We start from the raw sequence: 22,152 nt of genomic DNA, 5'->3' as shown, positions 1-22,152 counted from the left end.
CCAAGTTGGGACATTTTGATCTAGATGGGTGGACAACCATCTGGTTGGATGATTTGGCTTAGAGGCTAGTGGCTGATAGGTTGCACTCTACCGGGAAGACAGTGACAAGCAGAGTACTGCAGGGATCTATCCTGGCAGCTATTCAGTTTGGTATCTTTATCAATGACCTGGAGGAGGCAGTGGAGTGATTGCTTATAAAATTTGCAGCTGACACCAAATCATGGGGCAGGGCAGTGGGAGACAGTTGATATGCTTGTGGATAGGATGCCATTTAGGGGGAGCTGGACAGGCTAGAGGAATGAGCCGGCAGGAACTTTATGAAATTCAACAAGGTCAAAGGCAAAGTTTTTCCTTAGGAAAGTGGGGGGCAGTAAGTTCTTGCTGGGGCTGCCTTCCTGGGGAGTAGCGTTGCTGGAAAGGCCCTGGGGGGCCCTGGGGGACAGTATGCTGAGCATGAGCAAGAAGTGTGCCCTGACAGCAAGGATGACTAACAGCATCCTGGGCTGTATGAACAGGAGCGCAGCCAAGAGATTGAGGGACTTGATTACACCTCTTTGCTCAGTACTTGTTAGCTCACAGCTAGAGCACCGTGTCCAGTTTTGGGACCCACAGTTCAAGAAGGACATTGGCAAACTGGACTGAGTTCAGCAGAGGGTTGTCAGAGGACTGGATCAGCACACGAAGAGAGACTGAGAGAACTGGCCTGGAGGAAGGATGGCTCTGAGGGGACCTAATAGCAACTTGCCAGCCCCTAAGAGAGGATGGTCAAGAAGATGGACCCAGGCTTTCCAGTGGAGCATGGCAGAGAATGAGAGCCAGTGAGCATAAGTTGAAACAGGAGAGGAGCTGGCTATGTGTAAGGAGAAACTTTTTCACAACAGGACAGTCAAGCATTGGAACCTGGAGAGGTTGTGGGATCTTCACCCTTGGAAGTTTTCAGACTGCAGCATAACCTCATCGTTGACCCTGCTTTGAGCAGGAAGTGTGACTAGAGACCCTCCCAACATCCCTTCAAGCTGGTACCTGTGACCCAGCTGCTGTTCCATAGACCACCTCTAGCAGAAGTCTCCAGAAATGTTGCTTTCATATGCCATCTGACTCCCTGCTCTGGAGTTGATGCTTTGCCATGCTGATTGACTTTGTGGTCACCTCTCTAGTTGTTTCTTTGGACTGTATACCTAAAGGGTTTGGCTGGGTCGTAGATGCTGCCCGGCCGCTGAACATAAAGGAGCTACTGAATTGCTTTTACTACAACTTTGAGAGTAACTCATAAGGAGTCCTCACAATCCTAATCCATAGGTGTGACCTATAGCCTTCTTTTATGTAATTAAACATTCAAATATAAACAGTGTAGAGCTTAGGCGCTTACATGTATTGCTTCTATCTGCCCACGTTAGTCTGTGCTCATAACTGATTACCATGAGTGGCTGGTGAAAGTCATTCTTAATTGTTGCTTGTAGTGTTGCAGGATCTTTGCATTTTTGAATGGTATCTGCATGTGGCCATAAAATTCAGAATGGCACAGCCTTTAACGGCTTTTGCCATGTTACTGGACTGTGTTATTGGCTCTGTGGTAGCCAGTCAGAAATCGTCTCTGAAACGCTATCTCTTAGGGATCAAGACTGACAATGTGGCACAGAGTTACAATTTCTAAGGAGTGTCAGCCCTTAGCTATCCTTCTTTGACCACCATAGAAGCCTGAATGGTAGAGACACTTTTGTCAATAAGCTATAGGCTAAAGTTACTTAGCAGGGAAACTGTCCAGTAGCTGATAAATCAGACTTCAGTCATTCTCACTTGTCATATAAAAATGCTGGCTTCTGAACACTGTTTCTGAAATGTCTAGGTTGTGTGCATCTGCTGTAGGTAGTGAAAAAATTGGCTCAAGATCTAATTGAACTTGTCAGACCTAGGGGAGCAAGAGGTTACCTCTCTCAAAGATGGAAATTATGGGCTAGTCTAATTCTAAGGAAGTTGCCAAATCTCTATTAGTGTCTGATGATTTTTTTTGTTTGTAAAGCAAATGACTGAAACCCTTTCATTTGTCCTGCTCAGGTAGTGAAGAATGCAGCTCCAATTGTTATTTCCTACCTGAAAAGGATCAAACTCTTTTTTTTTTTTTTTTTTTTTGGGGGGGGGGGGCGGGGACACGACGACGACGACACACCTTTAATGATAGCAAACTTTCACCTGGAAAGAAATAAGAATCTGAAGGGCACACTTTTCTGTATCTTGGGTTTTTTTTTTTTTTTAGTATCTTTAGTTTAAACTAAAATTACATTATGCAGGTGACAGCATGGTGGCTGTCTGCTACAGACAGTCTGCCTGATAAAGGAGACAAAGCCTTTATCGGTCATCTGGATAAAGCCCCCATGGTTGCAGGCCCTCATATTCATGGCGGAACTTTAACTGTGATGGTCAACTGCAAAATGATCTGTATTAGCATAAGTGTTGCCATCAAGCCAAGGAAAGAGGCCATTCCTTCCTATGCCACACTTGTGAAACTGCATCTGGACTTCCGGGCACGGGACCAGAAAGACGTGACATTCCGGAGTGAGGCCCACAGAGGACCACCAGGATGTCTGGGAGCTGGAGCGCATGCCTGCCAAGAGAAGCTGCAAGAGCTGGGTTTGTCCAGCCTTGAGAGGAGAAGGGAAAGGGAGATCCTATTGGTGAGTGCAGCTGCCGCATGGGATGGTGAAGAAAAGACAGAGCCAGCCTCCTCTTGGAGGCGCACAACAGTAGGGTGAGAGGCAACAGAAACTCACGGCAGCACGGGCAACTGACTCAGGATAAGGAACTTTTTTTTTTTTTTTTTTTTTTTTTTTTTTTTTTTTTTTTTTTTTTTTTTTTTTTTTTTTAAACCATGATGGTACCAAAACATGGGAACAAGCTGCCAAAAGATGCTGTGGGATGTCGATCCTTGGTTGGAGGTATTCAGAACCCAACCAGACAGGGTCTTGAGCAACCGGATGTAATTTGAACCTGTTCTGTGCAACAGTTGGTCTGCATGACTTCCAAAAAGTCCTTCTGACCCAAATTATTTTGTGATTACCGAGGCTTAAACAGTTGTCTACCCAAATCATGGTTTTGGCAGGTATTCAGTGAATCCTTTGTGTGTTTGAGGACTATCAACATAACCCCAGAAATTCAAACAGATTGTTCCTAGGATGTGGGTGACTTTGGTGTTTGTCTTCTGTTGGAAGCAACTGTGGTAGGTGGTTCTGATACGCCTTGACTAGCAAAGAGGTACTGACTGCCTCAACGCTGAAGGCTTGTGGAGATCAAGGAAGGCTGAGCTGCATATAGAGTTTTTTGTAGCCAGCAATGCTCCTATCAGGGCTCCACTTGAAGAGACTGAAATTCTTTCAGAATTCAATATCCTACAGTGTTAAGTTTATGGCAGAATAGGTTATAGTCTGTCAGCAGGAAAGATTTTATACATACAGTCGTGCTGGAGGTCAACGAGGCTGACAGAGATATATTTCTTAGGTTTCCTGGTGTTCACCCTTCACCTAGGGATGCTGATGAAAACTCAAACAACGCCTTTTAGAAAACTGTCTATGCCAAAAATGCACTTCGCAGATCCTATGTTTTCTGATGGCAGAAGTTGCAGAAATGATTACTATAATTTTTTTTCAAAAGAGAGGAATCAAGAGCTAACCTGTTTGCAGTAGGAGAATATTGGAGACCTATGTTTTGTCCGTTTGTCTAGTGGTAAGAGCATGGGAGATGGCTTTGTTCTTTGCAGAAATGGGAAATGTCACATCTGTTTCTCCTTACGTCTCTGATCTTGGATGGGTCAGTGGCAATGAGTGCAACTTAAGAAAACCTCTATCTCCAGCTTAAGCTCAGGTTTTCCATCATTGGCACTGATTTTTTTTCTGTCACTTCCTATCAGTATTCTCTCTGTTCTTTATGGTCTGCATACTTGTAGATGAACTCCTCATAGCTGTATTGAGAGGTCTATTAAATTTTGCTAGAGAGCGGCAAGCCGCCTTATGGAAGACTTTGAAAAGAAAGAGCACATGTTTGATCTTCTGGGAGGAAAGAAAAAGTACTAATGTATTTTTAGTGTCATACAACTAGAGAATCTGAAGTCTGACCCTATCATGAGAACTCACTGCTACTTTGTTTTGGTTTTGTGTAACTTCTACAAGACAGGCCTGAGGATTTACTTGTAAGTAAGAGCATGTGTATTTAAAATCACTAGTGATTAAATATTCCCTGCAGTCATTGTCGATTTTTTTCAGTGTTTGGCTACACTCACTCCTAAGAATTTTCACTTTATTTCTAATCTGAACTTAAACAATTTCAAGTTCATTGTGTTGTCACTTTGAAAGGCAGAGAAACTTTTTTTCTTTTTGTGCAGATAGATACATACTCATAAGCAAAGCTAAATTAATTGGCTTCACGGAACCTTGTATTATAGAGGCTGTTTTCCTGTCTGCTAATCATCTCAATAGCTTTTCTCAGAATTTTCTTGAGTTTGTCAGTAGATTTATTCATTTGTGACTCTGGTGTTCTTTTAGTGATTATGCTATTGCCAAGCACAGCAGTAATTGTAAAATCCTTAGTCTTGCTCCATGTCTTCCTGCTCATGTATTTAAGAACTCTGCTGGTCTGTTAGGCTACAGTGGTGTTCTGGCCTATTGTTTCCTCCCCTCCCTAAATCCTTTTAAGATTTCCCTGGGAAGCAGAGAGAGTCCCCATGCTGTAGCTATGCCTTACATTCTTTGCTTCTAGGTTTTTTGATAGTACAAATACCTTTAATTTGTCTTGTTTTCTTTCTCCCAGTTCACTATGGTATGGATCCATATCCCTGTCCTCTTCTTTATTTCTGATTTCCCCGTCCTGTGTCACTTGTAGATTCTGTTCCTTATGTTCAGGTTAAGTTATAAAAGCCCCCAAACCATTCCTCTTCTTTATATCTTGCATCTTTCTTTGTTGCTGCTCATGCAGATGACTTCATTAACTTATCCACAGTGAGTTTTGGTGACTTTCATCAGTAGCCATGGTCTCATTAGTACCCACCAGTACAGATAAATTGCTTGGTTTATTGTGCATTCCATTGTGTTTGTTCAGTATTGCAACTCGTCTGCCACCATGCAGCTCAGTCGGCAAACTCAGAAAAAGCCTTTTCCGAAGTGTCTTACAGTCTTTTCAGGTCATGATTAACTAAAAATTTTACAGCTTTTAATGCATTTATCTCTCTCTTGTCCTCTTCTAGACCATTTTAATAAAAATGCTGAGTCAAAGTTGTTCAAAGATGTAAGGTTTCATATATCACTTAACCATGATGAAAACTGGATCTTTGTCTTACTGGGGTTTTTTTTCAGCTTTCTTGGGCAACACATGGCCAGTATTTGCTTTTTATCTATGTGTCACTGTGAATTCCTCAAAAAGTTCTTGTGAAGGATTGTATCCCTGAGGACCACTTGAAAGTCTAAAATACCTGTTTTCCTTCATTTTCCCCATTATTTCTGACATCTTTAAGGAATGGATGGGACATAATCTTCTTGCAGAAGTGATACAGCTAGGTCTTTTGATATTTAGAAGAATAAATTTGGAATTCACATGATGCTTTTTAGTACTTTTCCAGCCACAGCAGTAATTAGCTTGGAATGGACACATTAGATCAGTTTTGACATAACGTGTATCTTTCTCTATAACCTTGGAGACTGAAGCAGAGTTGTTTCTTTGGTGTACTTGAGAGAGTTTAGTCTAGATTTAAATGTCCATGACTCTGTATTTCATAACTGGGAAATGTTCATGACATTCTGCTTAAAATATTGTAGGGGAATCAGAGTAAATCTCTCTAAATCTTGCTTGTATCTTTTAGCTGCATATAACAGGCTTATCTGTCCTGGTTCCATGTTTCTTCTCTGCTTTAAATCAAAATATGACTTAACTCTTTGTTTTTCTTCCCATAACTCTGTGACTATAAATGGATAAATATTTTCTCTCATGAAACTCTTTTTCCTTTGCTAATATTTATTTGATAATGAGATAGCCAGAATAAAGATAACATTCTAAATAAATTTACGAATGCATCATTCCCCAACACAGTCGCATTATTAGGATGATGGTGGACATGATGGAGTTGGGGCTAAGTGAGGGGTAGGACTAGCACTTAATGGGATGTCAAAGTAAAGAGAGAGGGAAAAAGGTTTTGAATTAGAACATGATTTTTTGAGGGTTGGGAAGTGAAGACTGGGGATTCTGCCTCTGTGCTAAGGGTTGCTGGATTAGATTACTCTCTGCTGCAGATGCAGAGAAGGAGGGGAGAATGCACCTCTGTTGTTTAAACAATATTTTTCTTACGTCCTCCTCTCTGCTTGACAGCCACCAAGTCCAGTTAGGGTTAACTCACAGCCCTTCCTTTTCTTGGTGACAGGCAGACAGCAAAATATAAACTCAGAGTCGGGGAATCTCTCTTCCCCTCTGGAAGGTTTTCCTGCTCTCTAGATGAGGAAGGACCTTTTTGGTCTGTGCCTGGGATCTCTCTTGATCTCTCTGTTAAGTTTTACATTGTTTGAGGAGATCCTTGTGCCTCTACCTGGGTGAACACATCTGAGCACTTTCATGCTTGAGAGAGCTGTGTGCAGCTTTGTAAAAATTAAATCCTGTTCAACCAGCCTGCCTTTTTCTGAAGAGATCACAGGATTCTTTGATAACAGAAATTGTGTTGATACTATTGTATTTCTTCAAGCCGTTTGATCTGTTATCAATGACATCTCAATTAAAAATCTTACAGTGTAAATACGCTTATTGGTTACCTTAAATTAAAAAGTCCCTCACTGTCAATTTGGAGACATATCAGTGAGTGGGTCATTTCTAGTGGGACCAGAAAGATCGGTTCTTGGCCCAGTGCAGTGTAGCTTTTTTTTTTTGTCCCCAGCGTCATGCATAATATGTGAAATCTGATGCTAAAATTTATGGGTAAGATTAATGGAACAGTAAATAAACACAGGGAGAAGGACAGTTATTGCCACAAAGTATTATCTGGATTGCCCAATAAAGTGGTCATAACACAGCAAAAATAGTTTTTCTGCAAATAAATGCAGTACATCTCTAACCCAGGAATCTGGCAGTACAAGAGTCTGTCTTGGAAAGCAGTGATTCAGACATGCTTCAAGCAGATGAAGTTGACAGAGCACAAGCAACAGTTTGTTCTTAGTTCTGCTTCTCTCATACTTTTTTATATAACATTTATTAAGACCAGGAAGAGCTGGTACGTGTCCTCTATAGTATAGGCCAGACAACTTCAACCTCTTACTTTGTATTGAATTCAGCAGAGGCACAGGCGTTACGGTACTCCTGCTTCCATCTCCTACTAGCAGCATTCCTCAAGGTTTCTGTTTCACCAGAACAACAACCAGTCACCTCTTTCCTTAGTAATATTACTTCTGCTTCATACATAATGACCATCCTTTTCTCAAGTCATCTAGTAGATAATGAAATTATTGTACACTCAGAGCAGCTGTTTCCTGTATGTACTTGTTCTGAAGATTGACACTTCTGTTTCACACCATTGTTTAATGATGTGTTGCTTTCAGTTGCAAATATAGAAGCAGAAATGTAATATGCATGTATTGGATCTAGCATTAACTCCCTGTGACAGTTCAAATATGTTACCAAGTTTTATTAGTTTGACCTTGTACCAGCAGACCTTACAAGTGGCTTAAAGTCAGCGTACGTTCTGCACCCGGTACTCTAGCCATTTTGACAGAAACCTGCAGCTGATTTTGATCAGTGTTTTGAGCTGAATCTTTTTCTCTCAGGTCTGAAATGGTAGCCTCAAATGTGAAGGAAGGCCATCTTTTCCAGAATTGTTCTTCTCCAGCCATGCTATTGGCCAAGCAAAAGATTTCTCTGTCTCTCAACCTTACCTCTCCCATAGCCTTAGATACTTCATCTGTTACAATACTACTGTTAACCTAATTTGAATTGAGGATTTCAAAAGGTAGATCATCCCTGACTTGTTTGTTTGTCTGTTTGGTAATGACAAATTAGCCATTCCTGGTGGCTAGTGCCAGGTCTGAAGTAAGGGAAGGACAAAGATAAACTGTAGATTTAATTTTTTGTTTTCAGAGGTGTTAAGGTTAGTTAGTCAGTGTTCTGGAAGGGCGAATGTCATTACTGGGCTACATCTGGCTGTGTAAAAAAAAATTGTGCTTGAGTAGCCCAGCTTTATGGAGAGTCCCTGTTGTTGTATGGGTGCTCTGTTCTCATTTACTTTTGGTCAATGTTAAATTAGTCTTCCACAGTTTTTGATTTGGAGATATCCTTAAATAGAGGATATTAGACTAGCATTTCTATTGATTCCTTTGGAACCCTCCTGAGGAATTGTAAGCCTTGTTTGCATATGTGCTCATAACTTAAATATATTACTTGTACATTTTACTTGCAATACATGTAGTACATATAATGTGTATTCGCAGTTCCATAGAATAAAATAAAAATTAACTGTAGTTTAGTCTCTATAACATATAGGTTAAAAGTGACCTCTTAGTCCTCAAACACACAAAGGATTCACTGAATATCTGCCAAAACCATGATTTGGGTAGACAACTGTTTAAGCCTCGGTAATCACAAAATAATTTGGGTCAGAAGGACTTTTGGAAGTCATGCAGACCAACTGTTGCACAGAACAGGTTCAAATTACATCCGGTTGCTCAAGACCCTGTCTGGTTGGGTTCTGAATACCTCCAACCAAGGATCGACATCCCACAGCATCTTTTGGCAGCTTGTTCCCATGTTTTGGTACCATCATGGTTTAAAAAAAAAAAAAAAAAAAAAAAAAAAAAAAGTTCCTTATCCTGAGTCAGTTGCCCGTGCTGCCGTGAGTTTCTGTTGCCTCTCACCCTACTGTTGTGCGCCTCCAAGAGGAGGCTGGCTCTGTCTTTTCTTCACCATCCCATGCGGCAGCTGCACTCACCAATAGGATCTCCCTTTCCCTTCTCCTCTCAAGGCTGGACAAACCCAGCTCTTGCAGCTTCTCTTGGCAGGCATGCGCTCCAGCTCCCAGACATCCTGGTGGTCCTCTGTGGGCCTCACTCCGGAATGTCACGTCTTTCTGGTCCCGTGCCCGGAAGTCCAGATGCAGTTTCACAAGTGTGGCATAGGAAGGAATGGCCTCTTTCCTTGGCTTGATGGCAACACTTATGCTAATACAGATCATTTTGCAGTTGACCTTTGTCATGGCTGGCTTACCTCACAGACTCATTCTCCACTTGTTGTCCGTGAGGACCCCCGGGTCCTCTCCTGCAAAACTGCTTTCTACCCAGTCGATGCCCACCTGTACCACTGCGTGGCGTCATTCTATCCTGGGAGCAGAACTTTGTATTTGCCTTTGTTGAACTTTACAGCGTTGGACTGCCGTCCTGTTTCTGCAGCCTGTCAAGGTCCCTCTGAACAGCCGTGCTCCCCTGACTCTGATGCAGGCTCAGGGACCTGGGAGGCCTCAGGACAGGACTGACCAGGAGAAACGGAGGCAAAGACAACACTGAGTGCCGTGGCCTTTTCCATGGCTTTTGACGTGAGCGGCAGAAGCAGACCCAGACACGGGTTTTCCTTAGTCTTCCTTCTGCTGCTGATCCACTTGCAGAAGGCTTTTTTGTTGCCTGTCATGTCTATTGCTAGGTTCAATTCCAGCTGAGCTTTGACTTTCCTAATTCCACGCTTGCATGCTCAGGCACGGTTGTGCTGTTCCTGCTGGGTAAACCATCCCTGCTTACACCTCTGTGCACGCCCTCTGTGCATTTGAGGCCACTCTTCCCTGCTTAACCCTGATGGCCTCCTGCTAGGCCTGCTCAACTTTGTGCACATTGGTCTGATCATTCCCCTTTGCTTTGAAGACATTGTTCTTGAAGGTCAGCCAGCTTCTCTGAGCACCTTTGTCCTGCAGGGATCCCCACTGTCCCATAGGACCCTTCTGGGCAGATCCCTGAACAAGCCCAAACCTGCTTTCCTGAAGTCCAGGTCTTGCTCGCTTCTCTCAAGATCGCAAACTCTGCCATTTCATGGTTGCTGCAGCCAGGGCTGCCTTTAACCTTCACATCCCCAACCAGTTCTTCCTTCTTTGTGAGTAACAGGTCCAGCAGAGCACCTCCCCTTGTTGATCACCTTTGTCAAGACATTGTCATCAATACAATCCAGGAATCTCCTGTAGTGCTTGTGCCCAGTGCTCCTGCCCTCAAAGCGGATGTCCAGACGGTTGAAGTTCCCCCATGAGTATGAGGGCCTGCAACCATGGGGCTTCCTCCAGATGTCCGAGAAAGGCTTTGTCTCCTCCTTGATTGGGTGGTTTGTAGGAGATGCCCCTCGCAGTATCGCCTGTTCCAGTGCAACTCTCAGCATTCGGTTGAAGCCTTCCCTCTTGTGCAGCCTGTTGTCATTGCCTTCCAGGCTGTCGGCTGTGCCAGTCATAGAAGCTATCCCATGATGTTTTTCATATCCCAGAGATTGCAGTGTTCCAGCTGTTCTCTGGCTTCTGATTCTGTCTGTTTCACCAGCCTTGCACGTTTGTTTACAGGCACGTGTGGTGGGCCCCCCACATTGTGCTGCTTTTACAAGGAAATTGTGAGAGCCTCTCCTGTCATGCTGCTCCCTGCACTGTCCTCACTGCCCCCACTCTTACAATTTTTCCATTCTTTTGTCACCATCGATAAAAAAAAAAATGTGGAAATCAAGGATAAAAGTGCATAATTTAATAATAATCTGTTCTTACTAATTTTGAAACATTTGAATTTTCACAATAGGGGGAAAAAAAAAAAAGAACCCTAGCCTCTAGAAAGACACTATGTTACTAATGTTAATAATAATCTAGTCCAGTTATCCATATAATTCTAAGATAAGGTTTAACATACATTCTTAAAAACCTCAGATGATGAGATGCTGCTGCTAGGTGCTTTTTGTAGTTTCTTGATATAAATAAAGGCCACAATGGAGAATTCAGGTCTTGAAATATTCTTTACACATTTATAATTAGATCTTTTGTCGAAGAAGAGAGGAGACTTGCAGGAAGCTAACAGTTAGGGCAAAAGTTAGCTTTTCAGTTAGGGCAAACCACGCAAGAAGAAGGAATTAGGCAGGCTGCACAGATCCCTATCACATAACACCAAGATAACTGGGGTTCAGTTACCTATGAAGAAAACTGAAAAATGAATTATGTACTACTGGCTGGAGTGTAAGAATACCTTGGAGTGTAAAAGTACCCTTATCTTTTTGAGCTAAGATGTACCAGAAACAAAGAAAATTCTTCATTGTGATGTGATAGTGCTGGGGCTCCCCTTTAATTTTCCTCTCACTCTTGAGGGGAAATTGGGAAACAGTATGAAATTGGAACATTATCATGCCTCCAAAATATTATTCCAATAGTAGGGTGAGAAGGCAAAAGACAGTAAGAGCAGCCAAAACTGGTCTGAGGAGACCTTTGATCTAGCCCCGTATCCTGTCTTCACTGGGACCATAACACATATCTAGAGAAGAGTACAAACTACAGGCAAGTACAATTCTTCTCCCAAGTACTCTCCCACCCTGTAACCATTTGCAGTTCAAGGAATTATATGTAGTATTATCTTTCATAGAATCATAGAATGCTTTGGGTTGGAAGGGACCTTGAGCGATCATCTAGCCCAACTCCCCTGCGGTGAGCAGGGGTTGAACCCATGACCTTGGCATTATTAGCACTACGCTCTAACCAACAGAGCTAACCAGGCTGGTCTCTTGGCTGATTTTGAAGTGCTTATGCTTTCTTAACATCTCACAATGTTTAACATCCAGTTTGGTTATAGGAATGGAATAGGAAATACCTTTTCACTTTCATGTGGTAAGAGAAGTAAAGTGTGAAATAGAAATATTTTTTGAAGATTACTTCTGTTTCTACAAACTTCTTAGAAATTTCATTAGATCCCGGGTCCGGTACCCTGCAAACCAGCTGGAAAGATTGTATCACAGCTGTAGTACACGCTTTATCTTGAGGCTGTGTAGGCCAGCTCCGTGCTTCATCATGTGCCTGGGAGTTCGTGAGCTGACTGTGCTGGAACTTGGAGTTAAAAGACTGAAACTATGTTCTGGGTCCAGAATTTTTAATTGACTGCAGTACAGCATGATTAATTTCCTCTGTGTGGAAGGAACTGAGGAATCTTTTCTACTGTGTGGGACAGGATAAAAGCATTGGGGGTTTTTTTGTTGGGTCCCAAGATTTTTATTCACTGCGGGGAGGAAGTATTGCCTACCTGTCTTTATTCTGCAAGCTGTCTGGCAACTCCTTGATGTTTCCAGGGCAATGCTTGCTCTCTGTGCTTCACTCTTAAAAATATTCATGTTCTTTTATTATTCTGCTGATACTAAGATTTTGTGAAAGAATACAAGCATTTAAAAATATAGTGGTTCAGCTGAAGCTGAACAGAGTTACTGGCTCCATGGTTTCTGCTTCTCCAAAGTGTCAGCCCTGCTGTAAATAGAGCAGGTGTTCTAGCCTCTCAAAACAAACAAACAAACAAATAAATAAGGTTGAAAGAGACATTTATTTTATAGTCTTGATCAGTCTATATGCAGAAGGGGGGAATTGTTCCTCTTCAGGCTGGAAAAGGAAAATATTAAGAAAGGGATGACAAAAAACTGTAAAATGTGTGAGCAGTATGGAGAAGGTGCATAGCAAATGCCTGCCCACTGCTGCTCTCGCTGTGCAAGAAGATGGCATCAAATGAAGCTGACAGATGGCAGGCTCAAAATGAGCAGAAGGAGGTACTTCTTCACACGCTGCTTATTGAGGTTCTGGAACGCCATGCCTCAGGCTGTTGTAGGTGCTGGAGGGCAACAACTTTGAAGTGCTGTCAGAGACACAATGCTAGGATAGACGGACTGTTGGGATGACCTCATGCAATAGTTCTTATGTCCTTGCAGAACATGGTGAGCAGGTGTATGCCTGGTGTCTCTCACACAGGTGTTTGTGTCTTACACCAAATTAAAACTGTAGACATCTGATTCTAAAGCAAAACAGGAACACCATCTAGCTTTTAATTCCTATAGACCAGACATATTCCAACAGTTAAATATTTTAGTTACATAGGTGAAAGCTAGAGTGAATATCGTAGAAATACACAAGGCAGTCTAATAGATTTATTATAATTACTTATAGTTCCTTCCTTTTATGGTTTGCCTGCATGAGTTATTTCCAATTAAGAACGAACTTTTTCATGTAAGGGTATACTTGCCCATTTCTAAGCTCAGATCGTTAGGTCTTCCTCCTAACCTACTTCATATCACCTCCTCTGGTAACTTCTCTGGAAAAGGGGAAATAAAAAGGGGCTTTGTTAATAGAACTAATGTAGTTTAGCTAATGTATTAAAATACCAATAAAAGTTGGCAAAATCATGTTGATATCTCATAGCTGGTCATGTTGAAACGTTGATGCGAAGGTCAATTTCACCCCAGCCAAGAAGATGTCTTGACAAAGGTTGACTTCCTAAACGGCAGTTTTCACTTCTGGTGGGTAACACTTGTTTTTAAAAAATCAACACGAACACTTATTTTTAGTCTAGAGAGACCCAGCATTTTTTTTTTAGTTTAAACAGGACAAATTTACCGTACTTTGCATTGCTGAGAGCAGTGGTTCCCAGGCTGCTTGTAGCTAAGCCTCACTTGAAGAAAAGCAGCCATGATTCGGGCCTTGTGGATCCAGCTGGGGTCTTCCAGAATTCATTAGTTTTAGTTCTGTGCTCCAGCTTTTTAGTCATATGCTCGTACCATGCCACTGAGACCTGCCCTGCTAATGGGGAACTACTCCTTCTAGTTAGGGATAGCTCCTTCTGAACATGTCGTGTAAGGGCTGGGAAGGCGTCAGTATTACTGCTCTGGAACACAGTAGATTCTTGCTTCCAGTGCTTGGATATTCCTTGCTTCCTTCTCAGATCCGGGAGCTGGTTCCTGAGTCCCAGGCCTACATGGATCTGTTGGCCTTTGAACGCAAACTAGACCAGACCATTATGCGGAAGCGTGTGGATATTCAGGAAGCGCTGAAGAGGCCAATGAAGGTATGTCATGAAAAATTTGTAGATTGAGTTGGGGGGGAAAAAAATAATCCTTGTAATAAATGGTGGAATGATCTTTCCAGTAAAAGGCCTGTTAACAGAGGTATTTTGAAACAGGTCAGACAAAGCTCCTAAGAATAAGTAGCTGTGGAGCAGCATGCATGGAAAATTGGTGGAGAGAATTCTGTGGATATTGCCAGCTCTAGTTTCTGAATGCCTTTAATAAGGGGAATAATAGCTTCTGGATAAATAAACACTGGTTTTGGAACTTTGTATTAGAATGATTAAAACGAAGAAAATAAGAGATTAGAGGGGTGTGCTGAAGAGATGTATTAAATTTCCTATTAGAATTCAGTCAGAAGCTAAACTTGTGGAATAAAAACATATAATGGGAAGAATTACTTACAGAAAAAATGTTAAAGATCCTGCAAAAATGTACACGTTTACATAGTCTGTAAAAGGATGATTCATGTAAGAAAAGAATGGATGACATTTTCTGCAGTTTCTATTGGATCAAGTCCAGCACTTCACTGTTCACTGTTCATAATATCCTACTGAAATGGTCTTTTCCTAAGTTTTCTGAGTCTACTCAACTGAGTCATGGAAAAGTTTAGGTAGGAGGAAACTGTGGAAGTCATCTAGTTCAACCTCCTGCTCAAAACAGGGTTGTCAAGGCCTTGTTGAATTTTGAAAATCTCTAAGGATGGAGATTGCTCTTCAGGCAATGTGTTCCAATGTTTGGCTGCTCTCATTGTGAAGAATTTCTTTTCATGTCTTATTTAAGTTCTTGTGACTGTATTGAATACTCACTCATATAGTAAATCCTGTAGTATGAAGAGTTTTGTAGCTGTACGTCTACTGTGAAGTAAAGCTGTCATTCTTGTCTGTACCACAGTAATGGGTGTCAGCCACACTAAGATCAAGATTCCATTCTGTTTGTCACTGTACAGGTATCTGATAAGATGTGGAAGGCTTTTACCTCTGATGTTTTTCCAACTGATATACATGAAACAGAAAAAAAAAAATTTAAAAAATTAAATTCCATTAACATACCCATTTTATAGATAGGAAGCTGAAGAGTGGATGGTTTAAGTCACAAGTTTGTAGTCAAAAAGTGTTGTATGTAGTAGATTGGACTCTCAGAAGGAATAATTTGTCTTAGCTTCTTAATGTGGGTAGAACTATTATTTTAAACCAGCTAGGAACTTGGCCATGTTTAAAAGTCATTGAAGACTTAGCCTTGCATTCATAAACCTGCAGGAAGATGTTTATTCTGTGGCAAACTCTTTAACTAGGGAATTGACCAGTACGTGAGGTTCCAGCTCTAAGCTGTACAATGGAGATATTCAGGGCCTGTAATGGGGAAGAGTATAGGAGACACAACACTACAGAAACTGTAGACAGAAAAGAATGTTTCTGTTTAGGGCTCAGCAAACACATTTGAAATATCAGTTACTCAGCTAGTTAACATCTAAAGAATGATCAAACAAATTCATGTCTAGACTTAGTGTGTAGCAGCCGTGAAATTCAAGACCTGTCAAAATAGACCTAAGCCTAGATAAATTTGGGTTGTTCTCATGTTAAGTATTTTCATTTTATTATGGTTGGGGCATTGGTAACAGCAATAAAAGTTATCTCTGCATTTACATCTCTTATCAAAGCTCTTGTAATTTTGACATATTTGCCTTAAAACAGTGGTTCCCAAACTGGGACTGTTAATGGTGGGAAAAACTTAAATTGGTCTGAGGTATGTGATAATCTGTAGGGAATATGCAGGACTGCTCAGAATTAACAGTTGTAATTGCAGTTATCATATTGGTCACAGTGATTGAGCTGTAGCTAGAAAGTCTTTGGGAACCACAGGTTTATGGTCTAGTGTTGCTCAGACCGTTTTCTTCTGTCTGAAGACTAATTATTCTGGAGGAATTTTAGGGGGAAATGTTTCAAACACTTGATTGAAGACAGTGCATAAAATATGCTGGGCCTATTGATCCTACTTGGATCTTCTGTGAACAGCTGCACTGTTGGAACAGGTGACAGCTGTGGGATTGCTCAGAAAGCAAGGAGACCTTGGGGTTGTGAGGTTGGTTGAAGGGGGGGAAACGGCCTTCACCACCTGCCAGCTCACTTTACCACTGTCAGCAACCCCTCTCAGCTGCCAGCTTTTCCAGTCTAGATCCTGCCCTGTCTTTTTTTCTGCCTATTGGGTACTAGTGTGTTCTCTCCTATTCTTCTGTCAGTCCCACGTTTTTGGACTACATTTGTTACGAGAGTCTCAGAATTCCTCGTCCGCAGAGCAGCATTTGCTGCATGCCGCTTGTCGCAAGAGTCCTTGCCACTGACTTGATGGAAGACCCACCCGCTCACGCACTCAGAATTCCAGAAAGGACTTTTTAGGAAAGAGTCAGGCAGACAGGGCTGTTTGACTGCAGTGTGGCTAGAGGTACAGATATAGCAAGCTCCGTGGCCTGAAGGAAACAGAAACCATATGGCTCAACTCCAGACAAGTAGATGTCATTAAAGAAGAATGCATTACTGAAAATCTGGACAGCTAGGGCCATGGTAGACTTCAGGAGTGGGAATTATTTGGCTAAGTATAGACATCTACATTGTGTTTATTTATATGTAAGCTAGTCACTCTGGGCTCCCTTTATAGTCAAGAGAGTCAGTGTAGGCAGTGCAGTTCAAGGCACAGTTCTTATCGTACAGAAGTAGATATTTAAAAGCCTATAGATAAATCATGCACTAAAAAGTGCCTATTTCTCTCCATTGTCTAAGCCTGAGATAATTAGTCAGTTGTGGAAATAAACATAATTTTAAGACTGAGATGGTTTTCATCCCAGGGCTTGAATCAGGGGTCACTGCAATGAAAGAAGGGCATCTAGTGACCCACCCCACAAGCAAGGCTCGTACTCCAAGCCCTGGAACCACAGACAATAGTTTGGTCTTGCCCTGTTATCCAGGGACTGTCACTCTTTTGCAGTGAACTGGTGTGGGACATTGAGTTTACCGGACCTGTGTGTAGTTGCAGATGCTCAAACTAAACGCTCTACTCCTAGGTTCTCCATTTTTAGGATAAAGAAGAGTAGTAGCATCTGAATACAGTCACAATGTCTCTCTCCCTGGTTTTGTAAATTGAGATTCTTTCCCCACTGTTGTGGTTTAACCCCAGCCGGCAACTAAAGCACCACACACCAACCATACGTCATATGGTGTGGGATATCCCTTGGGGCAGTCGGGGTCAGCTGTCCCAGCTGTGTCCCCTCCCAACTTCTTGTGCACCCCCAGCCTGCTCGCTGGCAGGGCGGTATGAGGAGCAGAAAAGGTGACTCTGTGCAAGCACTGATCAACGATAACTAAAACATCCCTGTATTATCAACACTGTTGTCAGCACAAATCCAAAACATAGCCCCATACTAGCTACTATGAAGAAAGCTAACTTCATCCCAGCCAAAACCAGCACACCCGCTTTCAGGTTTTAAGATGACTGAGGAATTGCTATCAGATTGTTGGCAGAAGGGAATTTGCATTTTTTCTGAAACCCTAAGGTTTCTGCCCGGTCCTCTGCCCTCTCAGGCAAGACTGTGGTTTTTTTGCTCAGTATATCTTGTGTCTACAGCACCTCGTACCTGAGCTCTGCAGTTCTGTCGTTCTAAGAGACTCTCATCTTTTCCGTGTACTGAGTTCTAAACCTCAAGCGTCCAAGGGATATTCTTAGGGGCAGAAGAACAAATAATTTGTGGAGATTTTTTGTGTCATACTCTGAACCCTACTGGATTCCCTACTGGAATCAAACCTGCACTCACTTCAATCAACAAATGCGGTACGTATCATTTACCCCAACTTGAGCAAAACATTTTATTCGGTCTTCATGGGATGTTACAGAGCAAGAGGTGGGGATTACTAAAGAAAATTTAAGGTAACTGAGAGCAGTGGCAGCTCTATCACTTTTTAGCTGTTGCAGATTCCCCTCTGCACTTTGAGGTCTGTGGCACGTGGGCAGTGTACTTTCTTTTCTGTGATTGTCATGTTGGCCTTGGTGCTGGCTGGGATTAATTGGAGGACTTTCTGCTATAAAACAGTTGCCAATTGATTTGAAACATCATTAAAGGTGAGGTTTATTATTTTGATAATAACTATCTTATATTTAATGTGATGCTACTGATAGAAAAAAACGTAGGATAGGTCAGTAACTAGAATTCCCTGTAGCCACAGAAAAGTTCTAGTGTTGCTGCAGAAGACCCTAGTGACATGTCATCTGATTGTTAAAGCCAGAATACAGTGTCATTGATGCTCAAAATGAACAGTTCAAACTAGAATGATCATGTGAAAAAAGAGCTTCTGGAACAACCTAGGGAAAGGAAGATTCACCTGGTGAATGTCATTCGGCTTTTATATGCAAACACAAAAAAAAATTGGGAGGGACTGGGAGTGGCTGCCTTTTTGGCAGAGAGGAAGAAAAGTATCAACATTTAGGCTGAGGGACAATGCTGGCACAAGAACAAATGGGGAAAAGGTGACTGAATAAATGTTAGGCTTGAAATTAGAAACAGGTTTAATTGTCAGAGAAGCAAAATTCCTCCAAATCAAGGAGGGGAAACAAAGATTTCATTTTTTAAATTGTATCTTCATGGCTTCTGAAAATCATTACGTGATACAGACCTGTGACCTGGACTTACTGTTGCTGCCAGCTCCATGACCACAGGGCCCATTGGTGAGCTCCATCAAGCACTACAGTGGTTTTGGTAAGATATTTTGGAGCTCTTCAGGGGAAATGTCTGCATAAGCCATTTAAAGTAGAAATATGTTGAAGGCAAAACAGAATTTATGGTAATTTCAGTTTAAACAAAACAATTTATTGAGGGAATTTTGTTAGGAATTTTCTCATCTTTAATCATCAACCATAAAATTTACAAAATAAAAAAAAGCCAACTAGCTTACATTTTCCCTAGTGTGAGGAGATCAGTCTGGCAACAGATATATCCTCCGACTAGTATGCGGTTATACATTGGGAGAGTTGGGTCATGGCTTGTGGTTGTCTTACCGTAAGTCCTTAGCCTTAACATGTATATTGATCTGCAGTCGCCCAATCTTTGAGGGTCACCTCAGAGTCAGTGGGCTTTAGATGAGTCCACCTCCTTTTGGACACCCCTGAACTTGGCTCTAGGAGTTTCCAGGTTGTCTTCTCTAGACTGATAATGGGGGTTCTTACACACATTGTTATTATTGAGAGGACTGAGTTGCCAGTGGGACCACGCCAACATGTGTTAACTGCATTACTGGTTGGCTTGTTGCCTGGATAGCTATTCACTGTCAGAGACTGTACCCGCAGCCTTACCACACTGCACTGCTTTTAACTAGTTAGGACTGCATCAAGCCACTGGGCAAAAAGCTCCTCAGCCTCAACAGAAACAGGGAAAGTACGTGTGCATTCTTAACCCATCATAAACTAGCTTAAGTATTTGATGAGAACGTGGTTAAATCTTGATAATCACCTTCCCTCTCCCACATGCAGTGGCAACAGGAATTACGAGGCTGGTGTGGATCAGTGTCCCTACGAATAGTGACCCGTAACAGGGTCACAGATTGGTTGAGATTGGAAGGGACCTCTGGAGGTCATCTTGTCCAACCCCACTGCTCAAGCAGGGCCACCTAGAGCTGGTTGCCCAGGACCACATCCAGATGGCTTTTGAACATCTCCAGGGTGGGGGACTCCACAGCCTCTCTGGGTAATGTGTTCCAGTGCTAAATACTTCATAGGAAGGTGCCAGAAACCCTTCCAACGGTAGGTAACAGCTCCACCTAAATTCTAGTAATCAGAGACCAGTTTATATTAACACACAGAAAGGTCTGACGTTGTTTAAAATTCTCATATATTGAGATGACTGGATATTCCTGGGATTTGTACATAATATAGCCACTCCAGCACCTTCCCTGTTGTCTGTTTTGTTTGGTTTGGTTTTTAAAGGGCTTTTGGCTTTGGTCCAACAGCTGGCAGTTCAAAAATAGATCAGTTGAGACTGATTAATGTGCATATGTATGAACACTAGAGCAAGATATCAGAGATGTAATAGATTTTTTCATCATGTCAAGTCAACACTGGATGTCCTTTAGAAAGAGCTGCCCTGTTTGATGAATGATTAGAGCCTGTGTTGCACAGAAAATTGAACTGGACAACAAAGTCTCTTCTGACTTAAAAACCTGCACGTTTTAAATCTCTATTCTGTGACAATGAGTTCTATGGGTTGACTGTGGTTCAGTATGCTTTGTACAGCATACATGACATACTTCCATTGACCAGGTTTGAATTTATGGTCTTGTGGCATAATTTTGTGTTCCGTTTTTTGCATTGTGAGATAAGGAAAATGCAAACATCTGATCTCCTTCTTGTGATCAGCCCGTATTTTAAATAGGTCTTTGAGGTTCTTTAATGTTCTCTTTCCTTAGGTAAAAAGTTCAGTCCTCCCAATTACTGTAGAGAAAGAATTTTTTAGTGCATGTAGCTATTCTTAACACCTGTCAGTATACACGTCCTGATTCTCTTCCTACACAACTGCTAAATAAGCTGCTATAACTGATTTTGTAGACTATTGTGCATACTATTCTCCATTTTATTCCTCTATAACATTTGTTCAACTTTTTTGGAGATTTTTGGCTTTTGTTGAAGTTTTTATAGAACTGTCTATAGGTGTTTTTCATGTGTTGGTGCAATTTTGAACTCAGTAAATATTGGGTAATTCCTTTTAGTATTCATGATATTTGCATATTCTACCAAGTCACTGATATTCCTGCTTTGGGTTGGCCATTTTTAAGTTCTTGTCATCTTTTGTTGTCATGAGTTACCTAAGTAATTTTTTTTCTTCTACAAATTCTGACTTATGTTTGCTCCTACTCTGGGTGAGCAATGCCTCTATATTCCAGTTCTGATATGGACACTCTCTGTTTCATTTGATTCTATTATAATGGTCAGGCTTGAACCCTTGTTATTAGTGGTCATTGTTCCTTTCGTCTTCTGATTTCTAGTCTCCATGCTACTTTACCTTCCACTGGTTTTTTGCTTCCTGAAAAGAGTTTGTGAGACCACAAAACGGTTACTCTCTATGCAAAGACAGAAACACAGATTTTAACCTTTCCTGTGCTTTTATGCATGCGGTTTTTATGCTGTGTTGAGGTACGTAGAAATCCATCCTTAAGGTGTGCATAGAGAGCTCTTAACAGAATACCATTCATAGGACTGGCAGCCAGATTTCCTTGATTCAGTTGGCAATGGACTATCTGCTGATAACTTAGTTAATTTGTTTGAAATCCCAAGCGCAAGTTCCCTGGCAGTGTCCTGGAGGTATTGTGTCCTGGCTGAGAGTTCACTGAAGGAAACTTTAACTTCAAAGTCAATGGAGATTTGTCTTGGGGATATCACACAGATCATGGTATCTTCAGATGCTTAGTTTCTGATTTGACTTTTTTAGGGATTTAATGCTAATGGAAACTGAAAAAAATATGGCACTATAAATGAGAAGTAGTTTTCTGAAGGATTTGACAGATTTCCAGCATTTCACCCATTTACTTCAAGCGTAAAGCTGTATTGATTTGTGCGAAGATGACATTGAAGAACTTACAGAGAGAAAAAGCTGTAGTTTTGCTGCTCCAGCATTCCTGTCAGCCTCCTGTTTAGATCTGTTTCATTCCACATGAGCTCTCCCGCCATTTGTGCTGCTGTCATAGCTGAGACCTTTGCAGTAGTTCGTCACTGACGTGACCAATCTTCTGTCACATATGCTTCTTTTTTTCTTTTCTTTTTCTCAAGGAGAAATTGTAAGTGAAATACAGTGCTTTTTAGGGACGCCTTTTCTTTTTAATATGACTGCTATTTGAAGTTCATTTTGCTGAAGACAAAGATGCGTATTAAAGACGTGTATCTTACACTTAGAGAATAAGCATATTAAGCCTTTATTAATTTTGGGACAAGAGCTTATCTGATTCACAATGTTGATCAAGTCTCCATGAAGTTCCCCGCTGTTGAGCTTAGTCTTTGTCGGTGATAAAGTTTCAGTGTGTCTGAAGAGATGAAATGTGATACTTTCTTCTTGCCCTAGAGCTGTAAGTTTTCTTTTTA

The 22,152-nt window shown here is 41.6% G+C and overlaps 1 protein-coding gene across 1 annotated transcript in view; it reads left to right on the top strand.

The window, feature by feature from the left end:
- SMARCD3 (SWI/SNF related BAF chromatin remodeling complex subunit D3) overlaps positions 1-22,152 on the top strand; it is a 70,414-nt gene that overhangs the window by 19,649 nt on the left and 28,613 nt on the right. The window contains exon 4 of the mRNA XM_075705315.1: positions 13,920-14,042. Coding sequence (XP_075561430.1) covers positions 13,920-14,042 — 123 coding nt within the window. The remainder of the gene's footprint in view (positions 1-13,919; positions 14,043-22,152) is intronic.

Source organism: Pelecanus crispus, chromosome 2 (assembly GCF_030463565.1).
Source record: "Pelecanus crispus isolate bPelCri1 chromosome 2, bPelCri1.pri, whole genome shotgun sequence".
Lineage (NCBI taxonomy): Eukaryota > Metazoa > Chordata > Aves > Pelecaniformes > Pelecanidae > Pelecanus > Pelecanus crispus.
This window is presented reverse-complemented; position numbering and strand designations above follow the sequence as displayed.